This window comes from Carlito syrichta, unplaced genomic scaffold (assembly GCF_000164805.1).
Source record: "Carlito syrichta isolate Samal-C Ts95f unplaced genomic scaffold, Tarsius_syrichta-2.0.1 Scaffold304000, whole genome shotgun sequence".
Taxonomy (NCBI): Eukaryota; Metazoa; Chordata; class Mammalia; order Primates; family Tarsiidae; genus Carlito; species Carlito syrichta.
In genome coordinates this window covers 61140-86562 of record NW_007248096.1, presented here as the reverse complement: position 1 = coordinate 86562, position 25423 = coordinate 61140, and the positions used below count along the sequence as shown (strand labels likewise).

Below are 25423 nucleotides of genomic sequence, written 5' to 3'. Positions count from 1 at the left end.
GTTGGAGTCTCACTCTGTCGCCCAGACTGGAGTGCAGTGGCCGCTTCCGGCCACCGCAGCCTCGACCTGCTGGGCTCCGGCGATCCTTCCGCCTCAGCCTTCCAAGTAGTTGGAATTACAGGCATGCACTACCACACCCAGCTGATTTTTTGATTTATTGTAGAGATGAAGTCTCGCTGCCCAGGCGGGTCTCGAACCCACGGGCTCAGGCAATCCACTCACCTCAGCCTCCCAAAGGCGCGGGATTACAGGCTGAGCCACTGAGCCCGGCTTTGTACTTTATTTTCAAAGAGGGCCTTTATGTGGCAAATATGAAATTTTATTGCTTTTGACGATAGTTGTCTGGATATAAACTTTTTGCTTCAAAGGGTTTTCCATCAACACTTTAAAATTATCCCATCTGATGATTTAATTCTTAAATTCAGTGTTGCTGATGAAGTGTCTGATTTCTGGTATTGTTCTTTTATAGGTAATCTATTTTTCCTTGTTGGAAACTTTTATTAGAGTTTTGTTTTCGTGTTTGATTTTCTTAAATTTCATTATAATGTATCCAGTTATGTGTGTGTGTTATGTGTCCTCTATCCTCTTTTGCATTTAAAATCTGTTTATTCTGATTTTTTTCCTCTAATTCTAGAATTATCAATCATTCAAATATTTCTTCTGTTTAGTTTGTATGTTTTCTTCTGGGTCTTCTGTTATATGAATCTCCTCCATAGTTCTGTACTTTTTTTTTTCTAAGAGACAAGTTCTCACTATATTGTTCAGGCTGAACTGCAGTGGTTGTTCACAGGCACAGTCATAGTATACTACAACCTTGAGTTCCTGAACTCAAGTGATCTCTTGCCTCAACTTCCTAGACATGTGCCACTATGTCTGACCTTTTACTTTTTAGCCCCTTTACCTCTTCCTTGAGTGTTATAGGAGTTTCTTAGCTTAATTTTCCAACTCCCTAAAACATTTTTGAGCTATATTTAAAGACTGCTTCTTTCTGCTTCATGTTACCAGTATTCTCTCGTCTCCGAGAAAATGTATTATGGTCATTTAAAACTTATATTCTGTCATTACTTCTGTTTTATCTGGCGTATGTTGTTCAATTTTTATCCCTTTTTAAACCTTTCAAAAAATGGTTTAAAATGTTTCTTATGCTTCTTTAGTGCTTGATAATTTTTCCTCAAGAGCACATCTTCCATTGGGGTTATCAGCCACTTTAATTTAGCTAGTAAAGTATCTGAGATAAGTGGTAAGGTGTGCCCTGTGCTCTTCAACTCTGAATTGCTACTCTCTTCCCCTCTATCCTCACAAGCTGGCTTCTGCCTCCTCAGGGATATTTCACTTTTTATGTTTATTTCTCAGACCCAACCTTCCTGACTTGTAAAACCTCTTCAGAGAGGGGCAACCTCGTATCAGATTGGAAGCTGAGTAGGACTAATTTTGAAAATTAATGTGTTCGCCCTTTGAATGCCTAAGATTTTTTTGGAGGGGAGGCCACAAAAATATGAATTATTTAACTTAAACTTTTATTAATTATTTTGTATTTTAGAGATCACATGTTATCTTATTTTTGGGAGGGGAACCCAAGAGAGGTCTTGGCAAATAAACTGGTCTAGAAATATTATGATAGTTCGGGAAATTGAGAGTTTGCATTTCAGTAAATATAATTTTAACTTTTTAAATCGATGTATAATATTTGTGGGTACATGTGACATATTGTTACGTGCATAGAATGTACGTAGTATTCTGGTGAGGTATCTGATGTTGTTCTATCTTATTCTTTTATAGGTGATCTATATCAAGTTCAGGTGTTTAGGATATCCACCACCGCAAGCATTTATTATTTCTCTGTGTTGAAAGCATTTTGAGTCCTCACTTCTAGCTATTTTGAAATGTGCAGTACATTGTTAACTGTAGTCATCCTGTTCTACTGTCAAACTTTAGAACTTATTTCTTCTAACTAGTGTATATTTAAACCCTTTAGCCAGCCTTCCTTATCCTCCCACCCCCCATCATTATTAGCTTCTGGTAACTATCATTCTATTCTCTCCCTCCATGAGATCAACCTTTTTAGCAACTACATATGGGTGAGCACATGAGATCTTTGTCTTCCTGTGTCTGGCTTATTTCACTTAACAAAACAACCTCCAGTTCCATCCATGATTTCATTCTTTTTTATGGCCAAGTAGTATTCCATTGTGTAAATATGTCATATTTTCTTTGTCCATTCATCCACTGATGGACACACTTAGGTTAATTCCTTATCTTGGTTATATAGGTGCGTTGTACTGCAGTAAACAAGGGCGTGTGTTTATCCCTTTCATGTATTGATTTTCTTTCCTTTGGATAAATACCCTGTAGTGGGATTACTGTATCATATGGTAGTTCTATTTTTAGTTTTTTGAGACGTCTCCATATTGTTTTCCATAATGGCTATCCTAATTTACATCAAGAGTGTATTGAAGTTATTTTTAACTCCATATTCTAGCCAACATCAGTTATTTTTTTGTCTTTTTGATAATAGTAGTTCTCACTGGGATAAGATGATGTCTCATTGTGGTTTTGATTTGCATTTCCCTGGTGATTAGTTATGTTGAGCATTTTTTTCATATATCTATTGGCCATTTGATATATTTTCTTTTGAGAAATGTCCATTCATGTCCTTTGTTCACTTTTTTTTTTTTTTTGAGTTGAAGTCTCACTCTGTTGCCCAGACTGGAGTGCAGTGGCCGCTCCCGGCCACCGCAGCCTCGACCTGCTGGGCTCCGGTGATCCTTCCGCCTCAGCCTTCCAACTAGGTGAAATTACAGGCATGTGCTACCATGCCCGGCTGATTTCCTTTGTTCACTTTTTAATGGGATTGTTTGGTTTTTATAGTGTTGAGTTGTTTGAGTTACTTCTATGTTCTGGATATTAGTCCTTTGTCAGATGAATATTTTGTAGATGTTTTCTCCCATTCTACAAGTTGTCACTTCATTCCGCTGATTGCTTCCTTTGCTGTGTCAGAAGTGTTTTAGTTTATTATATTTCTAATTGTCTATATTTTTTCTTTTTTTGTTTTAAAGAGATGAGGTCTCTGTATATTGTCCAGGCAGATCTTGAATTCCTGGGGTCAAGCAGTCCTCTTGCCTAGGTCTCCCAGAGTGCTGGGATTACAGATGCGAGCCACTGCGCCCAGCCAGTTACTTTTGTTTTTGTTGCTGGTGCTTTTGGGGTCTTAGCAATAAAATCTTTGCCTAGATAATGTCCTGAAGTGTTTTCCCTTTATTTTCTTCTGGAGGTTTTATAGTTTTGGGTCTTATGTTTAAGTCTTTAACCAATTTTGAGTTAATTTTGGTAGATGGTGAGAGATGGGGTTCAGTTTTATAATTCTTTATATGAATATTCTTTCTAGCACCATTTATTGAGGAGGGTGTCCTTTCCCTAACCTATGTTCTTGGTGCCATTGTTGAAAATCAGTTGACTACAAATGCATGGGTTTATTTCTAGGTTCTCTATTCTGTTTCATTGGTTTGTGTGTCTTTTTTATACCAATACCATGCTATTTTGGTTATTACAGCCTTGTAATATATTTTGAAGTCAAAAGTGATGCCTCCAGCTTTGTTCTTTTGTTTAGGATTGCTTTGACTATTTGGGCTCTTTTTGGTCCCATACAAATTTTAGGATTTTTTTTTTTCCTAAAATGTGAAAAAAACGTCATTGGTATTTTGATAGGGAGTGCATTGAATCTGTAGATTACTTTTTTAGTATGGTCATTTTTCACAATATTAATTGTTCTAATTCATGAACATGGGATGTTCTTCCATTTTTCGATGTCCTCTTTAGTTTCTTTTATCTGTTTCATAGTTTTCTTTGTAGGGTTCTTTCACCTTCTTGGTTTAGTTTATTTCTAGGTATTTTTTTTAATAGCTATTGCAAATGGCATTGCTTTCTTAATTTATTTTTCCTCTAATTCGTTGCTGTGTATAGAAATGCTATTGATTTTTGCATGTTGATTTTGTATCTTGCAACTTTACTGAATTCACTTATCAGATCTAAGTTTTTTGGCAGAGTCTTTAGGTTTTTCTAAATATATCATCTGCAAAGAGGAACAGTTTGACTTCCTCTTCTCCAATTTGGATGCTTTTTATTTCTCTTGCCTGATTGCTCTAGCAGGACTTCTAGTACTATATTAAATAGGAGTGGTGGAAGTGGGCATCCTTGTCTAGTTACATACAGTTCTTAGAGGAAAGACTTTCAGCTTTTCACCATTCCCACATGTCAGCTGTGGGTTTGTCATATATGGCCTTTGTTATGTCGAGATATGTTCCTTGTATGACTAGTTTGTTGAGCATTGTTATGAAAGGAAAAATGCTTTTTCTTTGTCTGTTAAGATGATCATATGGTTTTGGCCTTCCATTCTGTTGATGTGATGTATCACATTTTTTATTTTTTTATTATTTTTTTAACTTAATTTTTTTATTTTAAATATGTGGGGTATAATTCAAGGTTAGGTATACAAATGATCATTATGCAGTTACCCTTGTTGATAAGGTGTGCCCCCCCTTCCCCAGGCAGAGTCCCACTACTGTTAAGCAGCCTCAACCTGCTTGGCTCAGGTGATCCTTCTGCCTCAGCCTTCCAAGTAGCTGGAACTACAGGCATGCGCCACCATGCCCAGCTAATTTTTTGATTTATTGTAGAGATAAGGTCTCGCCATGTTGCTCAGGCTGGTCTTGAACTCCTGAACTCAGGCAGTCCTCTCACCTTGGTCTCAAAGTGCTTGGATTACAGGCCTGAGCCACCATCCCCAGCTGGTCTGTAGTTTTGTTTTTTTTTTTAAATGTTGTGTCTTTGTCTGTTTGGGGTATCAGGGTAATGCTGGTCTCATAGATTGAATTAGGAAGAGTGTCCTATTTTTTAGAATAGCTTGAAGAGAATTGGTATTTGTTCTTCTTTGGAAGTTTGGTAGAATTCTACAGTGAAGCCATCAGGCCCTGTCTGGCTTTTCTTTGTTGAGAGACTTTTTATTACTGATTTCATTCTTGTTACTTGTTATTGGTATGTTCAGGTTTTTTGTTTCTTACTAATTCAATCTTAGTAGGTTGTATGTGTCCAGGAATTTATGTTTCCTCTAGGTTTTTTAGTTTGTTGGTATATAGTTGTTCATAGCAGTCTCTGATGATATTTTGTATTTCTGTGGTACCTGTTGCAATATCTCCTTTTTTTCTGGTTTTGCTTATTTTGGTTTTTTTTTGGCTTTTTCTTGGTTAGTCTAGAAACATAATTTTTAAAAATGATTTTCTTGTTGGATTTTTTTTTTTTTTTTTTTTTTGAGTTGGAGTTTCACTCTTGCCCAGGCTGGAGTGCTGTGGCACACTTAGTCACTCCAGTGTCGATCTACTGGGTTTCAGTGATCCTTCCACCTCAGCCTTCCAAGTAGCCGGATTACAGGCACACACTACCATGCCTGGCTAATTTTTGTTTTATTGTAGAGATGAGTTCTCGCCTAGTTCCCCGGGCTGGTCTCAAACACGTGGGCTCAGACAATCCACTCACCTTGGCCTCCCAAAGTGCTAGGATTACAGGCTGAGCTACTGAACTCAGCCTTGTTGGAATTTTTTAACCGCCATTCTTTGAGCATCTGATGTTATGGAAGACATTGTATTAGGTACTACTGGTAGTAGATAGAAGGATCAATAAGGCAGTCTCTGCTCTCAGGGAGGTTTTTGTTATATATTATAAAAATGAATTTATAGATAATTCAAGTTAAAACTGATTATCTTCACTTCTGAGATACATTAAAATTACAGAAGCTACTAAAGGGCTTTGTTAGGATTAGGACCATTCTTCATCAAGAGCAACTAAGACTCGAAGGTAGATGAATCAGCTAGCTTTACTTTGAGAATTTTGTATGGTCTCCTATTCTTGTGCACAGCTTTGCTTCTTTTGTTCATTTTGTAGTCTATTTGACTGGCCTGTTTTTTGGCTACCTGTTTTCTGTTCTTAAAATGAGCCTAATAACTAGAAATTGACCTTCCATATGACCCAGCAATTCCCCTATTGGGAATATATCCGGAGGAACTCAAATTATTTTACAAAAATATACCTGCACACGTATGTTTGTTGCAGCTCTGTTCACAATAGCAGAAATATGGAACGAACTGTGTTGCCCATTGAAGCTGGACTGGATAAAAAAAATGTGGTACATATACACAATAGAATATTATGCTGCCATAAGAAGGACAAATATATAGACTTTGCAGTAAATTGGATGGATTTGGAGTTGATCATACTCAGTGATTTATTACAGAAACAAAGAACTGATTTTCATATGTTCTCACTCACAAGGTGACCTTGAACAATTATAAGGCTGTGGGAAGGCTATTGGCAGTAGCGGAAAACTGTCGGGGATATGATGGGGAGGTGGGACTGGCAGTTGGGGGAAGCTGCTAGGGGAGGGAGGGGCATGCCTCATCAATAAGGGTACCTGCATGATCAGTGTTTGTATACCTAGCCCTGAATTGTACCCCACATCTTTATAATAATAAATAAATAATTTTTAAAAAAATGGGCCTTATACCATAGTATGTATGCATTCCAGCCATTATTTACTTTATATACTTGAACCCTGCTTTTTAACTTGTCTCTGTCTGTTCATCTGTTGCACCATAGTTTTTGCTACCATCTATTTAAAATTACCAGAGGTAGCTTGGCACAGTTTTTCCAGTTTTTAGTGAATGACGACATATTTCCCCTTTTCAATATTGGGTGATAACCAGTTTTTAAATTTTTTACCAATTTGATAGGTGATAAAAGTTAGTATTTTCATTTTAATCTTTTTAGTTATTGGTAAGATTGAGTATTTTTTATATAGTTAATAATCATTTATAACTTTTCTAGGTTTTATGTTCATAGCTATGCCTGTTTTTTTCTGTTGTAGTGTTTGTCTTAGGTCTGAGTTTATATAATAAAAATTTTATATACTTGTCTCAACTCTTAAGCTTTATACTTATATGAGTGATGTAAATGTGGACAAATAAAGCCTATAATAGAGATTGCTGAGTTGTATGACCTTTAATAAATTATCTGTTGCTAAGTTTAAAAAAGAAAAAAAGAACAGAAAGTTCTCATCTGTAAGTTCTCAGAGCACAACAGAAAATTGTAGCTGTAAACTATTTGAAAGGAGGATTGTTTCTTGAACTGTTTTTCTTTAGCTAAGAGCTATTTTGGATACATGGGTATATAAACCTCTGACTTCAGAAAGAAGCTTATATGTGGTTTCTCTTCATTGTGCTTTTTTTTTTTTTATTATGGTTTTGTGGGGTACAGTTAAGGGTTAGGTGTACAATTACGTTTCATTCAGGCACCATTGTGCTTTTTAAGTTATGAAATGAGGCAGATTAATTTCTGTAAAAATAAAAACTTCAGAACTGAATTTTTGTTTAATTAAAATGTATGACCAAAGAAAGGTAATTTAATAATATAATTAATGATCAGTATCTAAAATGTTTTTGGTGTCATTAGACTATATTCTGTTTACTAGTGAAGGAGTCCCAATGATATTTACAGAGCTATTTCTCTTCTGGTAGTTGTCATAGCCCAGGAAGGAATCTATCTAAACTACTATAATGACAAAAGAAAGGTACATAATCATGTACTTTCTCTTCCATTTATCTGAGCTAACTGCAAAGATTTTGTTTGTTTTTTTAAAGTCTCCATTTTAGTCAGGTTATATCTGACTATAATGAAATGAGGCAAATATTAGACTGATAAAATAATTTTTATTCTCCACAGAACAACAGAGTGAGAAAAAAACTAAGAAAATCCAGTCTTGGTGTTTTTCTTAATTCTGCAAATTATAATCCCTATACTTGATGACCACTTTTTTTAGACAGGGGTCTGTCTCACTCTGTTGCCCAGGCTGGAGTACAGTGGCACAATCTCAGCTCACCATAGCCTTCTGAGTAGCTGGGACTACAGGTACACATCACTATGCGCAGTTTAATTTTTTCCTTTTTTTTTTTTTTTTATTGTAAAGGTGTGGGGTACAATTCAGGATTAGGTATACAAATGTTGATTATGCAGGTCCCCTTGTTGATGAGGTATGCTCATCCCTCCCATAGCAGTTTCCCTCAACTGCCAATCCCACCCCCCCTTTTTTTTTGTAGAGACAAAGTCTTGCTATATTGCCAAGGCTGGTCTTAAACTCCTGGGCTCAAATAGTTCTCCAGATTTGGCCTCTTAAAATGCTGGGATTACAGGCATGAGCCACCATGCCTGGCCACATGTTTAACCCTTATAACGATGTTCAGGGGTGAGAGGAGAAAAAAAATTGTTATGTATTATTAATATATATAAAATAGACCAGAAATTTCTTTTCTTTTTCTGTATTCATTTTTTGTTTGGAATTAAAGCTCAGGAACCTAAACTCGGATTAGACATAAAATAGTTGACCAGGGCAACCCCTTCAGGTCCTCTCCCACTGTGGGAGCTTTTCTGTCCTCTCAATAAATCCTGCTTTTAAAAAAGACCAAATGTGACTTATCTCTCACTGAATTGTAAGGTTTTTGTAGTACTTAATGCAAGTGCCATACACATAGTAGCCTCTCAGCATGTTTGCTGAGTAAAGTTAAAACATTTGCAAGGAATTACTACTTCAGGTTTGTAAAAGGGTATTTTCCTGAGATTTTTGGTAGAGAACCTGTTTTGTGACATCAGTGTGGAGAACAATTCCATCGTGTATATGTACCCTTTTTAAAAAATCCAGTCCTCTTTTGATGGGCAGCATGGTTGGTTCCAGGTTCTGGTAATCTGGTATTTTGCTAGAAGACCCCATTAATGTATATACTCCAGTTATACTGTGAACTGGTCTTCAGACACAGAATTGGAATAATTGCCCGCCGGGTAATTTTAAAACTGATCTATTAATGACTAGTATGTAGTTTGGTTGTATTATGTAGTTTGGTCACATTCAATTTTAATTTTTTTTAACAGCTATTTTTTCTTAGCTTGAAGGCTAGAATATTTTGTGGCAAGAAGTGAAATGTTTTTGTAATATCTGTATTACAAAATACCTTCCTTGAAAATAATGCTGAGTGAAAAAAAGGCAACTCAAAAAGATATATAAGTGGCATGATTCTACTTATTTAACGTTCATGAGGCATAATTATAGAGATAGATAACAGATTATTGGTTGCCAGGGATAAGAGATGGGGGGATGAGGGATGGACTCGGTTATAAAGGGGTAACACAAAGGAGTCTCGTGATGATGATACAATTAAGTATCTTGATTGTGGTGATAATTACATGAAACTACATGTTGTAAAATAGCACAGAGCTGTACACATATACACACAAATCTGTGTGTGTGTAACTGGTGAAATCTGAATAAGCTCTGTGTTTGTGCCAGTGCTAATTTCCTGGTGTTGATATTGTACTAAATTTTTAATTTAGTCTGGTTTTCACAAAAATAAAGAATATTCAGCTGGGCATAGTGGCTTATGCCTGTAATCCCAGCACTTTGGGAGGTCAAGGCGAGAGGACTGCCTGAGCCAGACTTAACAACTTGGCAAGACCTTGTCTCTACAATAAATAAATAAATAAATAAATAAATCTAGCCAGTCGTGTGGTTCCAGCTACTTGGAAGACAGATGAAAGGATCACCTGAGCCTAGCAGGTCAAGGCTGCAGTGGACATGAGCATGCGTCTGGGCCAAAGAGTGAGACTCTGACCCAAAGAAAAAAAAGAAGACGATTCGGTGGCTAGGTGTGTTGGCTTATGACTGTAATCCTAATGCTTTGGGAGGTTAAGGTGGGAGGATCACTTAAGACCAGGAATTCCAGACTAGAATGGGCAACATAGCAAGACCCAACGCTACAAAAAATAAAAAAAAATTGCCGACTATGGTGGTGCATGCTGTAGTCATAGCTACTTAGGTGGCTGAGGGTGGAGAATTGCTTGAGCCCAAGAGTTTGAGGTTGCAGTAGGTTATGATCATATCACTACACTCCATCCTGGATGACAGAGTAAAAGCCTGTAAAAAATATTAATAGGAGAGAAAGAAAGGATATTCGAGAGAAGATTTTAAAAATTGCAAAGTCAGGTCCTCCTGACATAAATCAGGGAAGGCTTGATATTTCTGAACTCAAGAAAAATATATTTCATTTACACTAATTAGAATGACGGGCATAAAACTACATTGGAAATATTTACTGTTACTTTTGCTTTATAAAATTTACATTGTAATGAATAGAAGTGTCATGTTACATTTGACAGGAACGTTTGGATTAAATGAGTAATATATGTAATACACAACTAATATACTTAGCATAGCACCTAACTCAATAAGTGTTAGCTGATACTAGTTTCTGTTATCAACATCTTTTCCTCTAGTTGAAGTCAGTTTACTGTCACCTAAAATGTCTTTAGCTCTTAGTGTCTGTATGCTTTAATTTATTAAATATATATTCTATTACTTGTGTATTAAGTTTGTTTGTCTCTGTGGTCATAGGGAACTAGAATTAGGTTTCTTTTGTTCTGTTTATGGTCATGAAAAAAAAAAGGAGGTACCAGTTGCTGATACTATACATCTAAAGATAGCAAATGTCAGTAGACTAGACAACAGTAACCCTAGGACTGAGGATTATATATATACGAGGAGGGACCAAAAAAACAGAATTTATGTATTAAAAATTGTGTATTCTTACATATTTAAACTTCAGTCACCTTCAAAGTACTTTCCATCTAATATAGAAAACAGACACTTTTTCCACTGCTTAAATGTTTTTGAACTCATCAGTCTTGATGCCTTTTAGTACGTCTGCCATTTTTTGTTTCACCTCTTCCACATCAGCAGAATTTTTCCCTTTGAGGACTTTTTTATGTCTGGAGAAACAAACAAACAAAAAAGGTTGCTTGGGGAGAGATCAGGTGAATAGGGAGGGTGGGGGATCATGCTATTTTTTGTTAAAAACTGTTCAATACTCAGTGCGGTATGGGCAGGTGTACTTGTAAATCATGAAACAGGCAAATGCATTGAAAGAATCTCCAAAAATAAAATTCACTGATGCTGATGGGTTCCTAGAACACTTAACTAGCAGGGGAAGCCTGTATTACAAGGGGTCCACCCTCCACAAAATAATTCTGGGGGTTTTGGGGGTCCCCCTTCACAGATATACACACACATACTTGTTACATATATATGTATACACACACATTCGTATATATTTAAGACTTCATTTTTTTAACAGCAATTTTAAACTAATAGAAAAATTGAGAGGGAAGGTACAGAGACAGGTATCCCATATACTCCCCTGCTTGCCCCCACACATGCAAGGAGAATTAAATTCATCAATAGCTTTATTTGGGGTTTCTTTTTTGAGATATAATTCACATAGCATAAAATGTATCCTTTAGAACTATATGGTTCAGTGTTAGTACACTTGCAAATCTGATACTTTAAAAAAATAAATATTATTATGTTTAAGATCTGCAACATGACATTATGAGATACATATAGATAGTAAAAGGTTACTATAGTAAAGGAAATTAACAGTCATCTCATATAATTACCCTTTTTTTGTATTTTTGGTAAAAGCAGCTAAAATCTACCTATTTAGCATGAATCTCATATACAATGCAATTTTATTACCTATAGTCCTCATTTTGCACATTAATTCTTTAGACCAGTAGCCCCCAACCTTTTTGGCTTCAGTAACCAGTTTCGTGGATGACAATATTTCTATGGACAGTGGAATGGGGCGTATGGTTTCAGGGTGATTCAAGCACATAACATTTTTTTTTTTTGAGGTGGAGTCTCATTCTGTTGCCCAGGCTGGAGTACAATGGCACGCGCACGGCTGCCTCAGCATTCCAAGTAGCCGGAACTACAGGCATACACTACCACACCCAGCTAACTTTGACTTATTGTAGAAATGAAGTCTTGTCAAGTTGTCCAGGCTGTTCTTGAATCTGTGGACTCAGGCAGTCCCTTCACCTGGGCCTCCCAAAGTGCTGGGATTACAGGCTTGAGCCACCACGCCTGGCCACACATAACATTTATTGTGTACTTTATTTCTATTGTTACATTATAATATATAATAAAATAATTACACAACTCACCATAAAAAAAGAAGTGAGGATGGAAGTGGTAAATAACAATAGGTGGGCCACTAATGATCTGACAGGAGGCAGAGCTTGTCCATCACTTACTGCCTGCTCTGCAGCCCTGTTCCTAACAGGCCATGGACCAGTGCTGGTCTGTGGCCCAGGCATTGGTGACCCCTACTCCAGATTCGTTCTTCTTACATTATCTACTACTTTGTATCCTTTGGCCTACATGTTCCTATCTCCTCTTACCCCACCCCTTATAACCACTGTTTTGTATCTCTATATTTGAATTTTTTAAAAAGATTGAATTTATAAGCAATGTCATATTTCTTGTGTGTGTGTGTCTGGTTTATTTCATGTAGCATAATGTCCTGTAGGCTCAGGCTCATCCATTTGTGGCAAAAGACAGGATCACCTTTTTAAGGACTGAATAATATATTCAGTTGTTTATATGTGCCACCATTTATTCATTTATCTATTGACAGACACTTGGGTTGTTTCCGTATCTTGGCTATTGTCAATAGTGTTGCGATGAACGTAGGCATGAAGATATCTTTACAAGGTGGTAATTTCATATCCTTTGACTGTATACCCAGAAGAGAGATTGCTAGGTTGTGGTAGTTCTATTTTTTATTTTTTAAAGAAAATTCCATACTACTTTTCACAATGACTTAACCGATTTACATCTCTACCAGCAGTGGATAAGGTTTCCCTTTTCCCACACCCTCCAACATTTACTGTCTTTTCACTTTTTGATAGTAGCCATTCTATTATCAAATTGTACCATCTTCTATATAATAAACAGTATAGTGGAATTATACTGTCTATTATGAGGCAGTATCTCATAGTGGTTTGTTTGGCTTTGTATTTTTCGTGATGATTAAAGCCTGATACTTTTAAGGAAACAGTGTTTTCTTAAGTGTTAAATAACAATATTTTTCTTAGCTGTAAGTCTTTACTTTTGCCCTTGCAATTACTACGTTCTGTATTCTGCTTGCATTGTTTTAAATTTCTGTTCTATTTGATTCAAGTCTAATGTCATATCTCTTTGGGGGAAGGCTTTGTTGATTCCTAATACATTTACTTGCCTTCTCTGCTCTGAGTTCCTACAGCTCTTTATTATACTGCTTATCACATTTATATTGTAATTGTCTCTTTAGTTATTTGTCTTCCCTTTTAGACTGTTTATTTCTGAAGGACAGAGACCTTTCTTGATTTTTCATTATCTTCAAGACCTAGAACAATGCCTGGTATGGAAAGCTTTTTGATACATATTTTCTGAATGATTATAGCCACAGATAGTTGTTGCTGAACCTAGCCTTAAACATAAACCAAGAGCTCGATATATTCAATGGTGCATATTAAAATAATATGCTTTTAGTTGCTGGGAATCGTGCCATTTTAGTGTTGGAAGGCACTTGAAATATTATCTAGATCAGTCTTTCCCCATTTAACACACATACCTATGTTCATGCGTGTGCACGCACGCGTACACACACACACACACACACACACACGTTATGTGTACATAAAGCAAATTAAAATCCATAAAGGTAGAATGACTTAGTGGTGAGGTTAGGACTAAAAAATCATGTTTCCTAATTTTTTCCTGTACCATTCTATTTTCTCTTACACCTTACAGTCTACTCTGATGATTTTTTTTAGGTGTTTAATATTTATTTATTTAGTCATAAAAGGGCACTTTCCTTGTCAGTCTCATCCATCACATTTTCATGACCAATTTCTGTTCCATGGCTTCTTTTAGTGCCCAAATTACACCACAGTTCTTGCTGAAAGTCCAGACTACTCAAACAGATTCACATCTGGAAAAATCAACAGATCAACAATGGTAAAACACAGTACCATAAACTGGAAAAATAAAATTTGTTACAGGAATGCAGCAGTGTAGACAGTGGCTGACTGGCGTCAGCAGCTATGGTGGCATTTCTTTCTGCCTTAAGTTCAGAAACAAGCTGAACTATCTCAGGGTGACTGAATTTTCCTGCCCTGGAATCATAGAAGTCTTGGCAGACTCCAGGGTTTCTTCTCAAGGTCTTCCTATTCAAATGCCTGAAGAATCATCTCACACTTGTCCAGCTGCTTCACAGATTTGGCTTCTGCAGTAGATTGGGTCTCGTATACTTCCCAAAGTTCACAGAGTTTCTTTCTGAGGTCCTCTGTTAGGAGCTGGGTTTTCTGCTTCATAGCTTCCGGTCTTTGTTAAGATGGTCATCTTTGATCACCATAGCCATAATCACCATCCAGTACATGTAATCTGACACTCTGTGGCCTCTTGACATTTCTGTATACCCAGCCAGTCCATGGGACTCTTGAGCTGCATCACCAGCTGGAGGAGCTGTAGCAGGGACCAGGCCCCACAGCTCTGGAAGGCCACTGCAGAGGGGGAAGCCATGTCTACCTGACGATTTATAATGAAAATTCATTGATTTCCTAATGTTTAGGGAGAAGATCTTGAAATCGTTAATTTAATTTATGCTGTTGTCTTTCCTTCCACTTTATACTATAGGTTAGGAACCAGTTGTCAACCATAACACAGGTTGTGCATTCCAAATCTGAAAAGCTGAAATCCAAAATGCTCCAATGAGCTTTTCCTTTGAGTGTCATGTTAGCGTGCAGAAGTTTTGAATTTTGGAGCATTTCAGATTTCAGCTTTTAAGATTTGGGATGCTAAACCAGTAAGTCTTAGGAAAAATCTGAAACACTTCTAGTCCCAAGCATTTCAGATAAGGGATACTCAAGCTGTACTGAAAAATAAATTTTAAATTATTTTAAATAATGACGTTTTTCTGTTTTATAGACCTCCGTGAGTGAAAGTCTTCAGAGGGAAGCTGCTAAGAAGCAGGCCATGAAACAGGTAAGGTAGAAGAGTAAGACAAGTGCATTTGGCAAAGTAAATGCTTTGGCTTACATTTTTAAGTATCAGTTTTGTTATCTAGGTACTGAGATTTAAACAGAGTAGGTGTGTATACTGTCACTTTTATCTTGACCCTTGGTTTCTAAAGCTGTGTAAGAATGTTTCTCAGTTTATATAGATCGCACGTTTCCTATATAAATTTAAGGGATAGTGCACAATGAAGAATTATCCCTTTGCTGTGCTTAGATTAAACCAGTTCTGCTTTCAGCTGACCCAGTAGTTTAATGATGGATTGTTTGGCTTATTATTTGTTTATTATTAAATTCCTGCTAGTGAGCTTACATGCCCCCCCACAAAAATATCAATTTACAGGCAAAGCATTTTCACAATTTTATAGTTATTTGAAATTCATCCACCAAGAAAGGGGAATATCAGGTAGTTTTTAATAGACTTACTAGCACCTTACACTTTTTACACATATACATTTATCCTTTAAAATTCTCACAAACTTGTGCATGGTTCTGATTAAGAAATAGGAAACTCAGAAAGGATAAATTGCCCCTCATGATAACACAGCTAATTATTGAACTAAACCTGAAGGTTTACTAATTTTTCCACTTCTACATATATGAGTGTATCTTAGATTTTGCTGCTGCAGAACATAATGAAATTAAACAATAGCAAGGCACCTTTCTTTTCCATTTTAATTCTTTATCCTCCACCTTTTCCTTATAATTTTTTATCCTGTTTCTCCTCTAGTTTAGCTGGAAACCTACATAAGGATAAATTTAAGTACTTTCTATGTGCCAGGCATTATGATCACTACTTTTTTAAAGTTATCTTTAATTCTTACAGTAGCCCCTATGGGAAAGATGCTCTTATAAACCTCATTTTACAGTTGAGGAAATTAAGGCAAGAGGAATTTATATAACTTGCTTGAGGTCACATAGTTATTAAATGGCAGAGTTGTGTTCGAACCTAGGCAGTGAAATTGCAGAGCCTAAGCTTTTAACCACTACATTTTTACTGCCTCCCTGGGGAGTTGGAACAGAAGTATATTTTGTTATTTTCACTAATTCATGGCTGCTGACATGAATTCACGTCATTCCAAATTCTTTTCCTGTTTACTACTGACTTGAATTTATGTTTTTGCAAATTCTGTTTCTGAATGCTAAAATGTTGTCATATGTATGTGTTACTGTATTTTGCTTGAAAATAAATAGGCAAGGAAAGAGAAAATTAATTGAGATAATTATCTGAAATCGACTGCGCAATGTTGTTATTGTTTTATGTCGTTGGTAAAAATTGCAAGTTGGTCATTTTGTTGCTGTTAGTGTTGAATACTTTTTTTTGATATTTCAGAGTTTTCATACTTCAGCAATTAAAAATAATTTATCATAATTATGGAAAGTGAAGAAATATATGCTGATAAGTTTTCCAAGGTCGAAGGTGAATCCAGTCAACTTATTAGTGATAGTGAGACAGATAGTGATGTAATGATGCAATGTAAACAAAGAACTATAACACAGATAATCTATGGCAGTGAATCTAGTACTGGTGAGAATGAATCAAACATTGAGTAGACAAAATGTGATCCAAAAAGAACCTTAGAAGTGTTTATTGGTAATCCAGGTGTCAAAGTATTTCCAAATGATCCTCAAAGTATAAGTGAAGTTGTTAGACTATTTATTGGACATGATTTTATAGAAATGATTACAACTGACACTAACAGGTATTATGATCAGATGTACCACAGATATGAATGTCCAAAGAAATCAAAAAAGTGGAGCAATGCTATAGTGTCCAAGATGAAAAAACCTCTAGCCTTAAATATTTTGATGGGACAAGTGAAGGAAACCATAGTACATGATTATTGGTCAACACATCCGTCAATTGCAATGCCTTTCTTTTCAAAAATAATGACACAAAATAGATTCCTATAAATTTTTCGGGTTTTTGCATCTTTCCAATGATGCAGAAATGCAGTCATATTCAAGCAGATTATGCAAAATTGAACCCATAATAAATTATGTTTGGGGCTGGGTGCAGTGGCTCATACTTATAATCCCAGCACTTTGGGAGGGTGAGGTGAGAGGATTGCCTGAGCCCATGGTTTTGAGACCAGCCTGGGCAACTTGGCAAGACCGTATCTCTACAATAATTCAAAAAGTTAGCCGGGCATGGTGGTGCATGCCTATAGTTCCAGCTACTTGGAAGGCTAAGGCAGAAGGATCGCCTGAGCCTAGTAGGTCAAGGCTGCAGTGGCCGTGAGCATGCCAGCATGCCCCTGCATTCCAGCCTGAGCAACAGAGTGAGACTCCAACTCAAATAAATAAATAAATAATGTTTTAACTAAGTTCAACACTGTACATACCTGAGCAAGAACTTTCCTTGGACGAATCCATGTTGCCTCATTGTGGAAGACTGTCTTTTCAGGTTTATAATCTGAATAAAAATACAAAGTATGGAATGCTGGTCAGAGTAGTGTCTTGGGTAAGTACTGGGTATGTCTGCAACTTTCAACTGTATTGTGAAAAAGGTGACAATTTGGATAAGAGCATTTCACTTGTGTTAAATAAAAATGAAAACTTGTGGCATCATGTCTCTACATGGATAACTATTTTAATAGTGTTATAATACCTGAAAAGTTATTGAAGAAAATATTTGAACTTGTGGTACAATACGAATAAAGAAGTTTTCTAAGGAAACAGAATAATCTGAAATGGAATATAGGTGAATCTGATTTTCGGCAGAAAGGTAAGGTACTAACTCTCCAATGGAAGGATAAATAGGAGTTTCGAATGATATCAACAATACACAATGATGACATTGTAGAGACTGACAAAGTAAATTAAAAAACTGGACAAAAAGTTCCTAAGCCTGAGTGCATAGTAAAATATAATCAGCATATGAAAGGTGTTGATCTTCCTGATCAGTATCTTTCATATTATTCATTTTTATGAAAATCAGTCAAGTGACCACAAAAAGTTTTCATGTTTATTGTACATTGCACTCTCTTCAATTCATTATTGTATATCAGGCTCAATCCATGTACCAGTATAACCTTTTCAAAATACTTACAAACTCTGGCAGAATAATGAATTGCTTGTGATACTGTACATAATAATTCCGGAAATTTACCAGTGAGTAACTCAACAGCAGAAGGTCGGATACCTTGCCATCATTGTCCTTACAGACTTTCAGGTAACATGAAAACACATCATTTGGAAAAAATCACCCAGTCAGGAAAAACAGAGTATCCACAAAAACGTTATAGAGTCTGCAGAGTTCATGAGACCATACTGACACTTACTTCACTTATATGCAAATCCTGTAGAGTACCTTTATGCGAAAGTCATTGTTTTATGATTTGTCACATGAAACAGGAATATTATATTTCACTTTTCCATTTAGTTTTTCCAAGATACATGTAAAGTATTTCTAAATAAACATAATAATAAGTAGTCTGTTATATACCTAAAAAGTAAGTATACAAAACCACATCCAGTATAATTTATACAATACTGAAATATAATCACTTTGAAAATATTTTTTCTTCTCTTCTCCACTTGTGACTTTTTAACAGAAAAATCTTTATTTTAAACAACAAATCTTTACAAGACTGATATTTCAAAACATTTTCTCATTTTTATCCCTGTCTTAACAACAGAAGTTTGCAGCAACCAGCTTCAGATTTTTTTATTTTCACCTGCCCTTAATATTAGAAAAGTGAAAGATTTGCCAGTCACAAATGTGTTAAGATAATGTCTTAGTTTCGTAGTGGACTATAATGTGTAACTCAGCCTCAGAATGATTTAATACACATAAAAACATAAGAGGGGTAACCCCTTCGGGTACCCTCCCACTATGGAAGCTTTTCTGTCCTCTCAATAAATCCTGCTCTCTCACTTTCAAAAAAAAACCATAAAAAACATTGATTCCTTAACATAAATGCTGGAATGCTTTGAATCAGAATTTTAGAGATCAGTAGAATTTTAGAGACTGTCAAGTTCAATTTCTTCACTATATTAATGAGAGATTTAGTTCTGGAGAGTTAAGTGATTTCTCCAAGGTCATGAAGGTATCTTGTTTTCTAGTGTCATTTTAATATTTGTATGCTGCCTTTTCTTATTTCCTTAAAGCCCAAATCCCAAAACCAATTTTATTCTTAACTCTGGCTTGTTTAAAGCCACTTTATTTGTTTAGTGGAACTTTTTCATAGTTAGCCTGAAATTGCTGTAACTCTTCTTAAACCTTTTACCTGCCTTCTGCTGCTTTTTTCTTCCCACTTGTATTACCTACTCTTCACCTTGTTTCCTACTTGGTCAATTCAGCTCTTGTCTACTGCTTTAATTGCAGAATACATGACTGCATATACTAAACTTTACAGAAAATACTCTTAGAAAGGGGGTACATTATTTAGTAATCACATTATGTTTTCTTTTTTTAATCTGGATCTCATGTCCACAGACCTGAATATGGCAATATTATTGTCTTATTCCCTATTTCATTAGAAAAACTTTCAATATGTAGTCGTTAACATTTGCTGTAGATTTCTTATAGATCTTTGTGGTTAATCTAAGAAAATTTTTCTTTGCTTGCTTTCCCTTTTTTGAGTCGAGGTCTCACTGTTGCCCAGTCTTGTTTGCAGTGGCATAATCATGGCTTACCGTCACCTCCAGTTCCTGGGCTTAAGCAGTCCTCCTGCCTCAGTCCCTTGAGTAGCTGGGATTACTGGTGTGTGCTACCATGCCCAGATAATTTTATTTCTGTGGAGATGAGGTCTCACTATGTTGTCTAGGCTGGTCCTGAACTCTTGGGCTTAAGTGATCCTCCTTAAGGAACTTCCACCTCCCAAAGTTCTGGGATTACAGATAGGAGCTGCCGTACCTGACCAGAAATTCTTTTCTTAATTTGAGATTTTATTTGTTATTGTTTATTTTTTTTTAAATCATGAACTATATATAAAGGATACTACTTCATGACCATATTGGATTCATACCAATAATGTAAAGTCAGCTTAACTTTAGAAAATCAATTGTAATTTACATACTGGGTATAAACCCAACATAGGCATAAAATGTTACCTTTTTATGTAGTTGTGTTTGACTTATTAAAATTTTAGATGCTGTGGATTTTATGGCTAGGCACTGTGGCCCACGCCTGTAATCCCAGCATTTTTGGAGGCCTAAGGCAGCAGGATTGCTTGAGTCCAGGAGTTTAACATAGACAGCCTAGACAACATAGTGAGACCTCATCTCTACAGAAAAATCAGAAAATTAGCTGGGTGTGGCAGCACATGCCTGTAGTCCCAGCTACTCTGGAGACTGAGACAGAAGGATTACTTGAGCCCAGGAAGTCAAGGCTGTGATGAGATGTGATTGTGCCACTGCGCACCAGCCTGGGTCAAAAAAAGAAAGTTGAGGATTTTGGCATCCTAAGTTATATTGACCTGTAATTTTCGTTTTCTTTCACTATAATTATCCAGTTGAAAAAAATTAAAAAGTCCTGACAATACCAAGGTTTGGTGAGTTTTACAGAATGAGCTAATAATATGTACATGTAAGTTTATTTCTACTTTATTTCTGTCTTGACAAATAAGTATTTTCTTCATTTTACTTTCTTTGGGTTTATTTATTTATTTTTTACTTTTTAGATAGGCACATAGCTCTCTGTTCTTTAATTCTTTTGTCAATATATATATATTTGAAACTGTACATTTCCCTCTAAGCACTGCTGTAGCTGCATCTCACAAATTTTGATAGGAAATGTTTTTTTATTTCATTCAAAACATTTGCATGGAATATAATCATAATTTACATTATAATGTCTTGTATGACCCATGTATTATTAGCAGTGTATAAATTAATTTCCAAACGTGGAGGTTTTGGTTACCTTTTTTTTTCACATGATTGTTTTGTATTCTAAGACCTTGCAGTGTATTGTTTCATGCCATTAAAATATGTTGAGGTTTACTTTATGGTCTAAATTTATAGTAACTTTTAAAAAAATTTTAAAGACTTGGGGTACAATTCAGGATTAGGTACATAAGTGGTCATCATACAGGTAAAATTTGGACCACCCTTTGGTCCCCATTTCACCTGGTTTTGAGATCAGGTACCCTTGTTGATGTTTTGTGCCTGCTCTCCCTCCCCTGCAGTTTCCCACTACTACCACTCCCTTTCTTACAGTATTATGATAAATATTCATGGTCTACTTATGAATGAGAACATGTGGTACTCAGTTCTTTATTTCTATGATAGATCACTGAGACTGTAAATCCATCCAAGTTGCTGCAAAGTCCATAATTTTGTCCTTCTTTATGGCTGCATAATATTCTATCATATATATGTACCACATTGTTGTTTTTTGAGTTGGAGTCTCACTCCGTCGCCCAGACTGGAGTGCAGTGGCTGCTCCCCGCCACCGCAGCCTCGACCAGCTGGGCTCCGGAGATCCTTCTGCCTCAGTCTTCCAAGGCTACTACAGGCGTGCGCTACCACGCCCGGCTGATTTTACCACATTGTTTTTTTATCCAGTCAGCTTTCAATTGTCAGCATGATTGATTCCATGTTTTTGCTGTTGTGAAGAATGGTACAATAAACATGCATGTGATGGCATTGTTTATGTAGAATGATTTGAGTTCCTCCAGGTATATTCCCAGAAGGGGGATTGCTGGGTTGTATGGAAGGTCAATTTTTTAGATCTTTTAGAAATTGTCACACTGTTATCCACAGATGTTATACTAGTTTACACTCCCACCAACAGTGTAGAAACATTCCCTTTTTCCTGAATCCTCTCTAGCATCTGTTGTTTTTTGAGTTATTGATGATGGCTGTCCTGACTGGAATTAGCTGGTATCTCAGTGTGGTTTTAATTTGCATTTCTTTGATGACTAGTGAGGCTGAGCATTTTTTCATGTATCTGTTGGCTGCTCGTATGTCTTCTTTTAAGAAGTGTCTAGTCATATTTTTTGCCCGTTTTTTTTTTTTTTCTGAGTTGAAGTCTCACTCTGTCACCCAGGCTAAAATGCAGTGGCATGCTCACGGCCACCACAGCCTCGACCTGCTGGGCTTAGGCAATCCTTCCACCTCAACCTTCCAAGTAGCTGGAACTACAGGTGCATGCTACCACACCCAGCTTATTTTTTGATTTATTGTAGAGAAGATGTTTCCCAAGCTGGTCTTGAACCTGCGGGCTGAGGCAATCCTCTCACCTTGGCCTCCCAAAGTGCTAGGATTACAGTTTGAACCACCATGCCCTACCTTTTGCCCAGTTTTTAATTAGAGCTTTTTTTTTTTTTTTTTCCTTCAGCACATTTGAGTTCTTGTAAATCCTGGATGCTAGGGCTTTGTCAGATATAGAATTGGCAAATATTTTTCTCATTCTGTAGGCTCTCTCTCCACTCTCTTGATGGTTTCTTTTGCTTTGCAAAAGCTTTTCAGTTTGATTAAGTCCCACTTGTCTATCTTATCTCTTATGGCATGGGCATTTGGAGTTTTGATCAGGAATTGGTTGCCTATTCCAGTTTCCATAAGGCTGCCTTCTGCGTTTTCTAAGATTCTTAGAAACCTTATAGTTTGAGGTTTTACATTTAGGTCTTTGATCCATTTAGAGTTAATTTTTGTGTATGGTGATAGGTAGGGGTCCTGTTTCAATCTTCTACATGTGGTCAGCCAGTTTTTCTAGCACCATTTACTGAATAGGTTCTCCTCTCCCCAGTGGTTATTGATGGAGGCTTTGTGGAAGACCAGTTGGTTGAGAAATTGAGGTTTTGCTTCTGAAATATCTATTCTGTTCCATTGATCTGTATGCCTGTTCTTGTACCAATACCAGGCAGTTTTGGCTATTGTTGCCTTATAGTAAAGTTTAAAGTCTGGAAATGTGATACCTCACACTTGGTATCTTTTGCTAAGAATTGTTTTGGCTATTTTGGTCATTTATGTTTCCATATGGATTTCTGTATTGTCTTTTCCAGGTTTGAGAAGACTGATGTTGGTAATTTAATGGGTATTGTAATTTAATGGGTATTGTGTTGAAACTGCAGATTGCCTTTGGTAGGATGAACATCTTAAAAATGTTGATTCTTCCAATCCATGAGCATGGAATATTTTTCCATTTGATTGTGTCTTCTTTGATTTCTTTGAGCAATGTTTTGTAGTTTTCATTGTAAATGATTTTTCACTTCTCTGGTTAGGAAGATGCTGAGGTATTTCTTTTTTCTTTTTTGTGGCTATTGTGAATGGGATTGCGCTTTTTATTTGGTTCTCGGTCTGTTTGTTGTTGGTGTATAAGAATGTGATGGTCTTTTGCATGTTTATTTTGTATCCTGAAACTTTCCCAAAGTCCTTTAGCAGTGCAAGGAGGTTTTTGACAGATTCGCTTGGGTTTTCAAGGTGTAGGATTTTATCGTCTGCAAAAGGGATAACTTAACTTCCTCTTTTCAGCTATTTGGATTCCCCTGATTACCTTCTCTTGTCTGATTGCTCTAGCTAGGACTTCCAACACTATGTTGAACAGGAGGGGTTAGAGTGGACAACCTTGTTCTGGTTTTCAGGGGAAAAGTTTACAATTTCTGTCTGTTTAGCAATATATTGGCTGTGGGATTATTTTAGATGGCTCTTACTATTTTGAGGTATGTTCCCTCTATGTCTAGGTGTTTAAAAGGGTTTTTATCGAGAAGGAGATGCTGGATTTTATTGAAAGCTTTTTTCTGTGTCTAATTATATAATCATTTAGTTCTTGTTTTTACATCTGTTGATGTATTTAATTATTTTATGGTCTTGCAGATGTTGAACCAGCCCTGCATTCCAGGGATGAAGCCTATTTGGTCATGGTGGATGTTTTTTGAGAAGTGTTGTTGGATCTGATTTGCTAGAATCTTGTGGAGAATTTTTGCATCTATGTTGGCCTGTAGTTATCATTCTTTGTTGAATCTTTACCCTGTTTGGTCATTAGTTTCTTAAAATGATTTGTTTCTTAAAATGATTTGGGGAGACTTCTGTCTTTCTTAATTGCCTGGAATATTTTCTTTTTTTAACCGGTGGAGCAAGGGGAGTTCTGTCTTTCTTGATTGTCTGGAACATTTTTTTTTTTGAGTTGGTGGTCTCACTCTGTCACCCAGGCTGGAGTGCAGTAGCACACTCACGACCACCATAGCCTCAACCTGCTGGGTTCAGGTAATCCTGCTTCAGCCTTCCAAGTAGCTGGAGCTACAGGTACCCGCCACCATGCTCAGCTAATTTTTTGATTTATTGTAGAGATGAGGTCTCACCAAGTTGCCCAGGCTGGTCTCAAACCCATGGGCTCGGGCAGTCCTCTCACCTTGCCCTCCCAAAGTGCTGGGATTATAGGCGTGAGCCACCACACCAGTCCCCCCCTCCTTTTTTTTTTTGATTTGGAGTCAGAGTCTCACTCTGTTACCCAGGCTGAATTGCAGTGACACTCTCACAGCCACTGCAGCCTCTACTGCTGGGCTCAGATGATCCCTCCGCCTCAGCCTTCCAAGTAACTGGAACCACAGGTAATGTCTAGCTAAATTTTTTGATTTATTGTAGGAACAAGGTCTCACCAAGTTGCCCAGGCTAGTCTCGAACCCCTGGGCTCAGGTAATCCTTTCCCTTCTGCCTCCCAATGTGCTGAAATTACAGACATGAGTCCCTGCTCCTGGCCTAGAATACTTTAAATAGGATTGGTATCAATTTCTCTTTGTAAGTTTTGTAGAATTTCACTGGAAAACTGTCTGGTCCAAGGCTCTTTTTTTTTTTTTTTTTAATTTGTAGGTAGTTTTCTTATGATGGAGTCAATTTCCTGGGTTGTTATTTGTCTGTTTAGGATATCAATTTCTTCTTGTTTCAGCCTTGGGAGGTTGTGTGATGTCAGAAAGTTCTTCATTTAATTTTTGAGTTTGTTTCCATACAGGTTTGCATAGTAATCTCTGATAATCTTTTGTATTTTTTCAGGATCAGTTGTGCCGTGATCTTTTGTATTTCTGATTGTGTTTATGTGGGCTTTTCCTCTCTTTTTCTTGGTCATTCTGGCTAGGGGTTCCATCAATCTTGTTTATCCTTTCAAAGAATGAGCCTTTTGTTTCATTGATTTTTTTTTATTTTTTCCTATAGCATTTTTTTTCTCAGTTCCCTATTTGGGCTTTTATTTTGGTGATCTGAATTCTTCTGCTGAAGTTAGGGTTTTGATGATCTTGTCTTTCCAACTCCCTTAGGTGATTTGTTAGGCTGCTAATGTGTGGTCTTTCTATTTTCTTGATGTATGTCCGTAGAGATACATTCCCCTCTTAGTACTGTTTTCATGGCATCCCAGAGGTCCTGGTAAGATGTATCTTGGTTTTCATTTGTTGTCAGGAATGTTTTAATTTCTGTTTTGATTTCCGTGTTGACCCGAAGTTGTTCGGCATCATGCTGTTTAGTGTCCTGGGCTTTGGGGGAATTTTGGTAGTGGTATTTATTT

At 36.6% G+C, this 25423-nt stretch overlaps 1 protein-coding gene and 1 pseudogene across 3 annotated transcripts in view; one reads left to right on the top strand and one right to left on the bottom strand.

The window, feature by feature from the left end:
• Positions 1–25423, top strand: part of NSRP1 (nuclear speckle splicing regulatory protein 1) — a 61615-nt gene that overhangs the window by 24777 nt on the left and 11415 nt on the right. For all 3 annotated transcript variants that reach the window (XM_021713043.1, XM_008059333.2, XM_021713044.1), the window contains one exon: positions 14900–14956. In XM_021713043.1, the coding sequence (XP_021568718.1) occupies positions 14900–14956 (57 nt within the window). The remainder of the gene's footprint in view (positions 1–14899; positions 14957–25423) is intronic.
• LOC110595753 lies at positions 13914–14494 on the bottom strand (annotated as a pseudogene).